The sequence below is a fragment of the Corvus kubaryi genome, unplaced genomic scaffold, assembly GCF_017639235.1.
Source record: "Corvus kubaryi isolate FWS band 111438036 unplaced genomic scaffold, C.kubaryi_AGA036_p1.0 71, whole genome shotgun sequence".
Lineage (NCBI taxonomy): Eukaryota > Metazoa > Chordata > Aves > Passeriformes > Corvidae > Corvus > Corvus kubaryi.
This window is the reverse complement of record NW_024582059.1, coordinates 16,102,958-16,115,457: the sequence shown is the minus strand read 5'-3', so window position 1 is coordinate 16,115,457 and position 12,500 is coordinate 16,102,958. Positions and strand designations below refer to the sequence as shown.

At 47.6% G+C, this 12,500-nt stretch overlaps 2 protein-coding genes across 14 annotated transcripts in view; one reads left to right on the top strand and one right to left on the bottom strand.

Annotated features, from left to right (window-relative positions):
• THAP9 (THAP domain containing 9) overlaps positions 1–641 on the bottom strand; it is a 6,795-nt gene extending 6,154 nt beyond the window's left edge. The window contains exon 1 of the mRNA XM_042050043.1: positions 559–641. Coding sequence (XP_041905977.1) covers positions 559–641 — 83 coding nt within the window. The remainder of the gene's footprint in view (positions 1–558) is intronic.
• Positions 237–12,500, top strand: part of SEC31A (SEC31 homolog A, COPII coat complex component) — a 39,906-nt gene continuing 27,642 nt past the window's right edge. For 11 of the 13 annotated variants that reach the window (XM_042049593.1, XM_042049591.1, XM_042049590.1 and 8 more), the window contains exons 1-11: positions 238–341; positions 578–840; positions 1,392–1,474; positions 2,003–2,126; positions 4,288–4,486; positions 5,535–5,630; positions 7,177–7,317; positions 8,331–8,473; positions 9,399–9,498; positions 10,738–10,899; positions 11,074–11,226. In XM_042049593.1, coding sequence (XP_041905527.1) covers positions 1,396–1,474; positions 2,003–2,126; positions 4,288–4,486; positions 5,535–5,630; positions 7,177–7,317; positions 8,331–8,473; positions 9,399–9,498; positions 10,738–10,899; positions 11,074–11,226 — 1,197 coding nt within the window. In that variant the 5' untranslated portion in view covers positions 238–341; positions 578–840; positions 1,392–1,395. Of the gene's footprint in view, positions 342–577; positions 841–1,391; positions 1,475–2,002; positions 2,127–4,287; positions 4,487–5,534; positions 5,631–7,176; positions 7,318–8,330; positions 8,474–9,398; positions 9,499–10,737; positions 10,900–11,073; positions 11,227–12,500 lie in introns of all 13 variants that reach the window. The other 2 variants (XM_042049587.1, XM_042049581.1) reach the window with 2 other exon arrangements.

The following is a 12,500-nucleotide window of genomic DNA, read 5'->3' as shown; positions in this document are numbered from 1 at the left end:
CGCCATTGGCCGGCGGGCCCGTCGGACCGCGGCCCCATTGGGCGCGGCGGCGTCACGGCGGCGCCGGCGGCGGGAGCGGGGAGCGAACCGAGCCAACCGGGAGCGGCGGCGGGCGCAGCCAGTGGCGAGCGGCGATCCTCAGCGCCAATGGGAGCTGCGCCTCCAGCCCCTATTTATAGCGGCGCCGGGAGTGCCCGCCGCTTTTCCCGCTGTGCTCCTGCTGCGCCGCGCCATGCGGCCCGGGCAGCGCCCGCCCCGCGCACGGCGTTTGCCCGCCGAGCGGCCGCGGAGTCCAGCGGCGGGAGGCGGCAGCGGAGCTGTGCCCCGGCTGCCGTGAGGAGGTGGGTCCGGAGCTGCCGCCTCCGGCTGTGCAAGCCGGCTGAGCTCTCTCGGGCTGTTCCCCCACCCTGGGGTGGCCCCTGTCCCGTGATGAGCCTCACTGCTGTTCACATCATGAGCACGCCATGATTACTGCCCTGGAGCTGAGGACAGGCGGCACCGCGGCCCCCGCGCTGCCGGCGCTGCCCCCCGGCTCCCCCCGGTCCCGGCGCCCCTAACCGGTCTCCCTCTTCCCCAGGGCCGATGGCTGCTCCCGCCTCGAGGGACACGGAGGACACCCGCGGAAGGAGGCGGCCGCACATCCCCATACACACCCTCCCACCATCACCCCCCCGGCGCCCCCCGTCGCTTCCCGCCGCTCCCCGTGCCGGGAAGGCGCGGCCCCGCTGCCGCCGCCCGGAAGCCGCGGGGCGCGCCCGGAAGACGGTGGCGGCCGGGAGGCGGTGCCGGGGCTGCCACGTTGGAGCGGCTCGGGGACGGGTGAGCGCCGGGGACGCCGAGGTGAGGCAGGGACGGGGAAATCATCTGGTTTACAGCTGTTTTCCTCCGGTTCCTGTCGGAAACGGGGCGAGGGTGGCGGTCCCGCCGGCCGCGCGGGGCGTTCCCGAGGCGGGGGGAGCCCTAGGGTGCTGAAATAGAACCCAGAAATGAGCCGCAGAGGGTGTTTGGCGGCAGGGGTCTGGGGAGGGTCTTCCCGGGGCTGAGTTTATTTCGTGGGTTAAGGCAGAAAGCAGCTGTAGGGTGCTCGATGCCTTGATGCTGTGAGAAGAGGGTTTTTCACAGCTGTTGAAGCTTTGCCCACGTTTTCCTGTGTTATGTTCAGCACTCGTCAGTTTCCTCTACGTGTCAATGTTACCCTGCCAGTGGAGAGTTATTCCTCCCCTCCCCCCAGGTGTGCTCTGGAGACGATGGCTTAGGTGTCTGTGGGATGTCTTTAGGAAAACGGTCCCTCCGGCTGCTTCTGCCAAGTCCTAATGCAGCTCCTGAATCTGTGGCAGTGCAGTCTCCCCATGCACCATTCAAGCATCACCTTTCTTGGTCTTACTTTTCAGCAAAATGAAGCTGAAGGAAATAGACCGTACTGCCATGCAGGCATGGAGCCCTGCCCAGCAGCACCCCATTTACCTGGCCACAGGTGAGTTTTTTGGGAAGCATGTGCTAGCAGACCTCGGGCTGTGTGTGGTGGCTGCCATGAAGGGGCCATTATTGGAAGCTGTAGGAGTTACTCTGTGTCCTGAGGGCTGGAGTGGGGTATATATTGTGCTGCTTTGAGTGGGGTTCTCTCATTGTGCTGACAAAAACGTGCTTTGCATTCTGCAAGTGTCAGCAGGCATCCTCCTCTTTCTGCCAGGGAAAGGTGACACCAATCGTAAGCACTGGTCACTTGTGGCTCTTTTGTAACTTTGATCGTGTTCTGTGCATCATCAGGGAGAGATACTTGCCCAAAGCTTTTCCTGCTCGTACTCATTAAAAAACACCCAAAGGGGGAACCATGGGGAGGAGAGTTGTGTGGAACTACTTCTAAGTAACAGAAACAGAAGCCTGACCCCACCTCAGGATCTTTTTTGGAAGGATGATGTTTTCCTTCCCCTTCTTGTGCTGCATTTGCAGTTACTGCTGTGTGTACTGTGTCTTTCTCACTGCCAGATGTGCTTCCTCACAGGTACATCAGCTCAGCAGCTGGATGCAACCTTCAGTACAAGTGCATCTCTAGAAATATTTGAGCTGGATTTAGCAGACCCTTCACTGGATATGAAGAGCTGCGCCACGTTCTCCTCCTCACACAGGTAGGCAGTGTTGTAAGGGAAAAGTAAGGTGTGTGGAACTGTTATATGTGGTGTGTGTGGAAATGTCACTTCATGTGGTTTGCCTGCACTTGTTGAGGAGAGAAGCAGAAGTTCAGCACTGAAAGGTGAAGGCAAGTGAGTGCAATTGATATTGTGGGGCAATGAGCTTGGACTCCAAGCAAGCAGCTCATGCTTTGACATAAACAGAAGTTTTTGAGTAGGTGTGTGGACCCTTTACCCTCAGGAAGCCTCTGGGATTCACAAGAGAACAGAAGAAAATGTGAAATAGTGAAAATGTGGTAGGAACTTTTCATATTGCGCCATCCTGTTTGTAAATAGGTATTTCAGGGGGACTCCTGTAACATGACTAACTTGGGTCATGTTGTGTGTGTTTCCACAGCTGGGAAGCCAAATTCCTGGCTGCACAGCTCCACTTGGCTGTTAGTTCCTTACCATGTGCTTATCCAGACAAATATTGTTAGCATCAGCGCATCCGGTTTCCATCTCAGCAGCACTTGCAGCAGCTCTCTGGCAGAGCTGCAACAGCCACAGTCCCTTTTTAAATGCCCTGCTCTGGGAGCAGAGCTGATGTCAACATGTCCTACTGACCTGCTCAGAGCAGGACGCGGTGTTGGATCCTTGAGTTTCATTGTTCTGCCTTGTTTTAGCTATAACTGAGATTCTTCAAGACTTGCTATTTGCTTACTGGATTTCTAGAAGCACTCCTTACAGCCAGGATGCAGTGCTCCTTGTAAAATAACTCCCTTGACCAGCAACATGAGGATTTGACTTTGCCCCAGAAAATGCATTAAAAAGGAGGTTGAGGGTTGGTTGTTTGTTTGTTTTTAATTAAAGATTAGATAGCAGTGTATACATCAGGTTATATTTTGGTTTTCAGCTAATGAAAATGTCCTGGTGGTTAGACCCACAAAAGATTAAGTCCTTAATTGCCCTCCCAGGAAAGCTTTGAGCTGCTTTTATAGAACCTTACTTTATCTTGGAAAGAGTAAAGGGCAAGAGAAAAGTAATTGCACAGTTAAATTTTGGGTTTTGTTCCTCACCGTTTCCTGCCTTCATTTTGGGTTATCTTAAGTCCTGTTCAGTCTTGCTGGTGGTGCCTGGACAACCCTGTCAGTCACTTAATTTCTCGTAAACTTGCATCGTTAGGTGCAGAAGCATAAAAATCATGCCCAGGAATGGGTCTGTCTGATATCACAGACCAATTTCCATTCGTAGCACCATTCTTTGGTGAACCCCTGCTGTATTCTCAACACTGGGAGCCTGAGCACTTGGCTGTCACGGTATTTCTCACCCAGCATATGCTCTTTGGGTAGCTTTCTGCAGTGTTTTATCTTACCGTGCTAAAGTTGCTGTGGTTTAAAGAAATCACTTGAAGATTGCCCAGAGATAACAAAGAGATTAATTATATTACAGTGAATGCTAAGGTAGCTCCTTGCCACCTTCCAGTCAATGTGGGTTTGCTTTCTGCTTGCATAAGAGCTGATAGGTGGCTGTGTCATTTTATGTGGAAGATATTCATTCTTTGCATGGCACAGGAATCCCGTTTTGCTTATGCAGGAAGTTAATTGAGTTGAAGGGAATTTGAGTATTTACAGATGGACACAATAGTGTAAAAGTTCTTAATTTTTGGAAGTATGTTTGATTCCTCATGATTTAACCTGAAAACAGGCTGTGGTCCAAGAGATGTGTTTGTGAGGTGAGTAAACCATGTGCTGAGCCCCTGGTATGGCAGACAAAACACTTGTACATCCAAAAGCACAGATATGGAATTTTTCTAGTTTCACCTGTTTCTTCTCCTGTATGAAGCTGCTTGCAAATAACAGAGGTTTTTCTCTAGGCTGTGGCTGGATGGGCTTACAGCCCTTACTTTGATTACTCCTTACCTGATTTTGCAGCCAGGACATTAGAGATGTTATCAGTTTATGGGTTATTGGTTGTGCATGTGCCTCTTGTTTATGAGCAGAATTGGGGCATGTCTTTCTGATAGAAGGTGTTGTAAGTGCAGAGACTCGTCCTTAGGAAGAAATGCAGGCAGTGCTTTTCTCTGACTTTAGCTGGGGTGAGGAAAAATGGGATGTATCAGCCTATGGGAAGCTGGTGGTGGATGGTTCTAAACTGTGGGGACCTCTGTGTCTTACAGGTACCACAAGCTGATCTGGGGCCCTCACAGCATGAGCTCAGGGGACAGAGTGTCTGGAGTCTTGATTGCTGGGGGTGAAAATGGAAATGTCATTCTGTACGACCCAGCCAAAATCATAGATGGAGAGGCTGAGGTAATAATCGCCCAGAAAGACAAGCACACAGGACCAGTGAGAGCTCTCGATGTCAACATGTTCCAGGTTGGTTTTTCTGCTGTTCCTCTTAACATACCATCAATAGAGGAGTGACTTATCTTGATTGTGACCTCAGATGTTTCTGCTGCTTCCTGTCCCCTGAAAAGCATGAACGGTATTTAGTGTTTGAGGGTCTGTTTGTATTTAGTAGGAAAAGCCTGTCCCATTACTGGCATTTCAGGATGGGGACTGAAAGTGCCTGAGGTGTTTGGTTCATTCCTTCCCCTCATCAGTTTACCTCATCAATTTAGTTGATCTTTTTAGCTCTGCTATGTGGGAAGTAGAGGGGTTCTTCAGGGTGTCTTTAGTCAGTCTCCTCTCTTAGCTTCTGTGCATTGTGCCAATCACACAGGGACTAGTTACATGCTCTCATTCATGTTCCTGGTGAGATCAGTTTTCAGGTATCTCCTCTGGGGATTGGGAAGGACCTATCTTCAAGACTTCTAAGTATTGTTGTTTGGGAAGAGGAGACAACAAGGAAACACAGCCATGTGGCCTCTTTAGCAGAAGGGCTCTCAAAACCAACAATCCTTCCCACATCACCAATGAACTTCCTTCTAGATACAGCGTGTTTTTTTTTTCTTGTTGCCACCAGCTGTGTGAGAATTCTGTTGGATTTGTTCCTAAATAACACTTCTGTCCCTGCACACTTGCTTCCAGCAAGGCTGTACTGTGTTCACTGTGTCCTCTCTGAATCTGCCCATTATGAACTCAGGACCTGCCTGTCATCAGCCACAAAATGTGACCAAAGGGCACTTGGTGGCCTTGGCTCATGTTGCCCTGCCTGGACTTTTGCATCCCAGATACAGGATTGCTCTGGATGGCTGCACTCACTGTGGGCAGGGCAGGAATGCCACACTGTCCAGAGCAAAGCTCTGTGGTGGCCATATCTGCAGCACCACTTCCTCCTCTGCCCTATTTTCCCTGTATCTTTCCCTATATTCTGAGCTGATAAGGGAAATTCAGAGTCCTGCAGATCTGATGCCTCCCAGCAGCTAAGACTGGGAAAGCTGATGCTGAAAATACTCTTAATATCTATTAATGTTTCTTACAGACTAATCTGGTGGCCTCTGGTGCTAATGAGTCTGAAATCTATATCTGGGACTTGAACAACTTTGCCACACCAATGACACCAGGAGTGAAGACACAGGTACCAGATTTGTGTTTATAAAGTTCTCCAGAGCAGACTCATGAAAAAGATGTATGGCAGTTAAGTGAGAGCTGATTGAAATTTGCAGTTTTAAAGCCGTCTCAAGGGAAAGGAGGTGGAGAAGCCTCTTGAAGTCTAACTTGGGTAGTAGCTGCACATGAGGGAGACTGGATGCTGCTAGTTTTGCAGCCCCTGGAGAGCAGTGTCCTAGCTGTGCCTGTAAGTGCAAGTGTGCACGGGTCCATGCAATAAGTGTGTGCTCTGCTTCCCCTGCAGCAACCCTGGATGTGCTGTCTTGTTTATCCACAACTGACCTGCAGTTTTGGCTGGCTGCACAAGCCAGCCATGTCTTCATGTGGCAACTTTTTGTTAAGAAATTGTATTTGGCCATGGAAAGCTGTAGTGTCCCCTTAGTCTTTGAGAAATGTTGTGTTTTATCAAGCAACAAGCCGAGTCTCTCACGTTATGCTGCTTTTCAAGTCCCATAGCCGTTAGATGTCTTTTAGTCTTCCTATGCATGTTTCACTGCATGCACAAACCTGAAGATGGTGCAGGTACACAGAGGAAAACAGGAGGAAGATAAAAAGCAGCTACTGAGAAGTCACATCGTGAGGCAGTAGGTTTTGCAGTTACCTTGGTGGGTTTCAGGGAGTGGTTTAATTGCTGTACTCAAGGCCCAGTGTTTAGCCTGTGTCTCTTAAAGACGATCTGTGGGGAAGAACAATAGTCTTTTGTGCTTTGTGCCTTGTGAAGGAAATGGAAGAATGGGAGGAAGTTGTTTCAATGCAAGTACCCTTTTGTAGCTGTTACAAAATTCCACAGAAGTTCATGGTTACTGGAAAATGTGTTTATTACTGCATGATAATTTGGAGATAAAGTATGCAAATGGGATGAGAAGTAATCTTCGGTTTGAAGATTTTTAGTTTAAACTCTGAGTTTGGTTACTTTGTTTAGTTCAAGTCATTATTAACACGTAGGCATTTGAGAGAATGCTCACCTTAGAGATCCCTGTAAAAGACTTTTTATGTCTAATAGTGATTTTTTTAGGCTGAGATATCTTTTTAGTCCATATGCATAATGACAACTAGAAATAATAGGACAAAAAGGGCTGGGTTAATACTGCTTTTAATTTTTAGTCTAAAAATAAGCATTGGGGAGAATAAAAAAAACCCATGGAATTCCTGCAAGCAAACTTTTTTTTTTCTGAATCAAAACCTAGTAGTCCAAGACAAAAGAGCAGTTCATATGTCTGGATATACTTTCATGGAGTAATTTTGTGTTCTTGAAGACAGTTGTGCTTAGTCTTGATTCAGTAACTAGCGTGTAGTACTGTAAAGCAGAAAATAACTTCACGGAGAAATTCTAGCAGCTTATAAATCAGTGTTTTCAGGTGTTGTACCCTACAGCATGTGTAGAAAAGAAGCCAGAACACACCCAGTACACGGGACAGTCTCCTTGCAGATTTCTCACTTAGCAAAACCTGAAAATAACAGGGGTTGAGTCTTCAGTGTGGCGGAGTTGTGACAGGCTGTTGTGTGTGTGGCAGCCTCTGGAGGACATCAGCTGCATTGCATGGAACAGGCAAGTCCAGCACATCCTGGCATCCGCCAGCCCCAGTGGCCGAGCCACCGTGTGGGATCTCAGGAAGAACGAGCCCATCATCAAAGTCAGTGACCACAACAACAGGGTGAGTTCTCTCCTGCAGCTGCTGGGGTGCTTGCAGAGAGGTGTGGGGTGCTTCTGGATGTGTGGGGATGGGTCATGGCACCCCTTCTTCTGTGACAGAGACACTGGTGCCTGGCCCAGTTTGCTCTTGAGAATATGTTTATGCAAGAGGGATTGTCAGCATTATAAATTAAAATAGCCAGATGCAGACCGAAGCAAGGCAAGGCACTCAGATATCCTATCAGAGTGATGATGTAATTTTGAGAAAGCCCTTACTGGTCTGTTGGGGCTACCACAGAAAGACTTTTATTGATTTTGGCACAGAGAAGTGTGGCATTGAGCAGGTTACAGGGGCGCTGCCTCCTGTAGTTACAACCACCATGCCGCCACTTTAGGCAGTGTTAAATGTAAAAAAGAGCCTGTTCAGCTTGTTGAGAGTGACATATTTGTATAATTTTGTATTATTTTAAATAGAATATCCCTATAAAACACTTCAAAGATACAGCAAGGGTTAAAAATGAAAGTTGCTGGGTGGTTGTGAAGTAGCTCTTTCGTGACAGCACTCTTATTTTGATAAACTGTGTAACTCAGTGTTTTATGTGTTTGTTGCCTGACATAACAGCAGCACAGTAGGCCGTCTTCATCATGTGATGGTAGTCCTGTGATACAATGTTCTCATGACAATAGCCTCTGCCTAATGTTGGCTTTTATTAAAATATCAATAAAAGTAGTAGAGGAAAAGGTTTATATGGTGGACTTTACTGTTTTCTCACATTAAAATGTAGGACCGTGAAAAAGTCAGCTCAATGTAATCTCTCTGAGAGGACCTTGGGAAACCTAACTGCAAGTGTCCTCATTCACAGGATTAAGGAGAAATATCCACGCTGAATGCAGTCAGAAATAACGCCCAGAAACACAGCTACAAATTCCCTCACAACAGTGTTTTACCATGCACACAGACATATTTGGTCTAGCTTCCTTTTTCTTGTAGTGCTGCTTAGTTATGTGATGCTTTGGCCCGATGTCGCCCCTTAGATGCACTGCTCAGGCTTGGCGTGGCACCCTGAAGTTGCCACCCAGATGATTTTGGCCTCAGAGGATGACAGGCTGCCTGTTATTCAGATGTGGGACCTCAGATTTGCCTCCTCGCCACTTCGTGTTCTGGAGAGCCACACAAGGTATGAGTCTTGCATAGCGTGGTGTGCTCCATGGTGTTTGCACTGCTGGTGGCTGTCCTGGTTTGTACATCTCACTTCCTGCTGTCCTCTGTGAAGGAAGGCTTGGTTAAGGGGGCAGTTTCAGCAGCAGGCAGCGCTATATGCTGTGCCATGAAAGACTTGCCTTTTTGGAACTTGGTACTTTGAAGGGAACAGGTCCCAAAATTAAATAACTAAATAAACTCACCGTGCTGCTGAAACAGTGAAGCTACTAGTTTGTTTCTGAGTTTAAGAGGAGGAAGCTAAGGTAAAAAGAGTTAATGGTAGTTGATTTTGCCTGAATAATGTACTAAAGGTGCACCCAGGCACATCCTCATGTGTGGGTTTGCACCATTTCTCTGCCCCTCAGTCCCCTAAGTGCCTTAATTTTGGGCATAGTGGATGATTTTGTTAAACTCTTGTCCCTCCTTTATTGCTGATAAAACCTTCCTTATTGCTCAAATCCAATGCTTGATTTAAGGAGGGAGAACAGTGTTGTGGCTTCTACCAAAACAGCTGCCAGTGGGTTCTGCTGACTTGAATCTCTTGTTAATAAAAAGCTGATAAATCTCTAGTCACTGACCTTACCTATGGGTTTGCACACTGGATATTAGTGACACTGCAGGCAAACAAACCATATTGTTACACTAATGCCCAGGTTCTCCCACATGAATACTGCATTTAATTTTCAGATACAATGGCTGCATCTTTATACTTTTTCATGCAGAAAATAGAAACCATCTATTTCAACAAAACAAGGGCTGATAACATTGAAAAATTCCTCCCCCTGTAAGAGGAAGGGGTGGAGAGGGCATTTAGACGTGGGATGCTGAACTTATAAATATGCTTTATTTATCACCATTTTGCATTTACATTAAGCTTCTTTTGGTTGTGGCTTTTCATGCAGGGGTATATTGGCCATTGCTTGGAGTATGGCAGATCCAGAGCTGCTACTTAGCTGTGGGAAGGATGCTAAAATTCTCTGCTCCAACCCTAACACAGGCGAGGTATTGTATACATGCCACTTACAAAAACCCCAAAAATCTCTGCTCAGAGGTAGCAAAGCACGTATGTGTTCCTGTGCTTGCATTCCTAGGAATGATGCTTCTGTGGGAAGTTTCTCCCTATCCTATTGCTATATGTGTTTTCTGAGTGTGTTCTGGTGGTGCAGGATTCCTTCCTGGTATTGTCAATATTACACATTTGTCCTTGCTGCTTCTCTCTTACCGAGTAGTGATGTCCCTGTTCATTATAAGAGATGGAAATGGCTCCACTTAAACTAAGTATATGCTTCCTACTCTTTTGTTTTGGGTCCATTGTGGCTGGATCATTGTTGTAGTTGCCTTTTTCCTTCTGTAAGAACTTTATCCAGACAGGAGGAATTTTGTAGGTTGCCATAATAGTGGCAGATCAGTGAAAGCCACTCAAATGTGTTCCCACCCCACCCTTTTGAGCCTGGGGATACCTTTCAATGAGAATGCAGATCTGTTTTTCAGACAGTGTTTGTCCCTAGACCATGAGAAGGGCTTCAGATGTGCTGGAGGGATCCTTGCCTCCAGTGGGCAACAGTTGTGGAGTGGGAAGTGTTTCTAAAATTCAGACACTGGCCCAGAAGTGCAAAAGCTGTACAGTGGTAAATGAGTTATCTGAGCTGGATCCTGTGCTGTTCCGAAGCTTTTACATGTGGTTGAATCATGCTGCATGTTTTTATTAAAAATAAAACCAGTTTCCTGGGAGACAGCATTTTGCTGACAGTTAGTGTTTTGTTCTTTGACTTTCTCCTCATTTAGGGTTAAATGTCTGCTGTAAGGGGGGCTTATCTGTCCCAGGGCACAAGAGGCTGTCTGCCCAGGGTGCAGGTTTTACCTTTTTCAGTTTTCCTGTGAAAACAGACTTACTGCATGTAGTGTGTGGGGATACCTAAATCAGCTTTGAATAAGTTAGCACGAATGTCAGCAGCTCACAGCTCTCAGTGGGACAGCACAGATACACTCCACCTGCATCATTTGTCCTGTGTAGATTAAAGAGAAGATTTAATGGGAGGAGAAGGAAATGAAGCAGTGGTGTGTGACATTCAGCTGTTTGGGGATCATCAGGGTTTGCCCGCTGTTAGTGTGTACGGTGATGTGGAGACTGCTGGGGAGCAGCAAGCGCAGACCAGTCTCAGGGCAGACAGGAGGATAGCTGCCATGTGGCAGGGTGCTCCAGGAAAGCTCTGATTGGTTGGGCTTGGTTTTGCTCCCCAGGTGCTGTACGAGCTGCCCACGAACACACAGTGGTGCTTTGATATCCAGTGGTGCCCGAGGAACCCTGCTGTCATGTCTGCGGCCTCCTTCGACGGGCGCATCAGTGTCTACTCCATCATGGGCGGCAGCACCGATGGCTTGAGGCAGAAGCAAGTTGACCAGGTGTTGAAAATTGTTCAGCTAAGAATAGGGACAGAAAGGGTGGGGGGACAAACCATGGGAAGTCTTCAGCGGCTGTCTGCAGCCCTGCTTGCAGGAGTACCACTTCAGCACAAATAAATGTTTAGCTCATAAGAGAAATGTCACTTCTGTTTTTTCCCCCTTGTGTTATTAAAGCTCTCCTCGTCTTTTGGGAACCTTGATCCCTTTGGCACTGGCCAGCCCCTGCCTCCCCTGCAGCTTCCCCAGCAGACTGCCCCACAGAGTGTGGTGTTGCCTCTGAAGAAACCACCCAAGTGGATTCGGCGACCCATGGGAGCATCCTTCTCGGTAAGGGAGAGACAGGGATGGGCAGGGTTGGCCAGGCAGGTAGGGAGATAGCTGGCACCTGCTAAACCCCTGAGGAAGGGGGGAGTTCAGTGTGGTGCTCCACCTTGGGAGAACTTCCTGTTTGTCACCATAGTGGGAGATGCTCGGGGCAGCTTCCAGACAGGGCATTGGGGGCAGCAAAAGCCTGACCAAAATGCTTGGGGAAAAGAAACATTGCCAACAGGCATTTGTTAGTCTGTGTTTTGGCATTAGGGCTTCGCTTTTATTTCTGTGCAGTGCTTGCTTTGGAGTAAACAAATATACATGGGAGGGAATGGGAGGGGGGAATGAGACCAAACTGGGCAAGTATCTGAGACACTTCACAGCTTCAGACCTCACTCATGTGAGTCAGTGTGGTGGAGAACACTCAGGTTAGCTCTGATCAAGGGAGCAGGAGTTGCTGTCGCAGCACAAGGCTGGGTTCCTCCATGGCCAGTTGATTTGCAGAGGAGCCAGGTGAGGGCATGGCAAGCACCGCTTTTTGCAGTCATCTGCTCTTTGGCTCCACTTTTGGCTTATTTTCTAAACTCACAGGCCATTTATTTGGGATCTTCTGGAGATTTTAGCCTGTCCATTTGAAATTGATTTCTCTGCTGAAATACTTCTCAATTTTCAGCCTTGTATGTCTGCTTATTCACAATCTGATGCACAAAATTAAATGCAATTTTCTCCTGTCAGACGTGATGTTGCCTAGCCACTGACTGATGTGTCATTTTATGATGTTGTTTTTTCCCTTATTTGTCCTGGTTTTCTAGGAGCCAGGTGTCAGTCTTTTTCCTGGCTAGGCTTTTGCTTTTTTTTTAAGGCAGATTTTACTGGACTGGCCTGTGTAAATTAACTTTGAGCTACAGAATGAAATAATATCATAAGCCCCTCCTAATTATTTTCTTGTGTTGATTTTACCTCTTCAAATGTTGTCACAACTTACTGCCTATCTCTCAGTAGGATTTCAACTGCTAAACAACCTGGCAAGAGCAGGGCAGACATCATGCTTGAGCGTTTACTTAATGATGCATAGGTTTCTTTGATAATTGCATTGCAGTATCACGAGATACTCCACTGATGCTGGGTACTCTATAAATCCATGGCTCTAGCTCTCAGTTTCTGGTCAGTCTTTTGCCTGAGAAAAACACAGGCACAGGAATGGCTGTGCTTATAAATCTTATTAAATGTGAACCTACTTATCCCACAAGCTCCTTATATGCATAGAAATATTGGGGGGGGGGGGGGGGGGG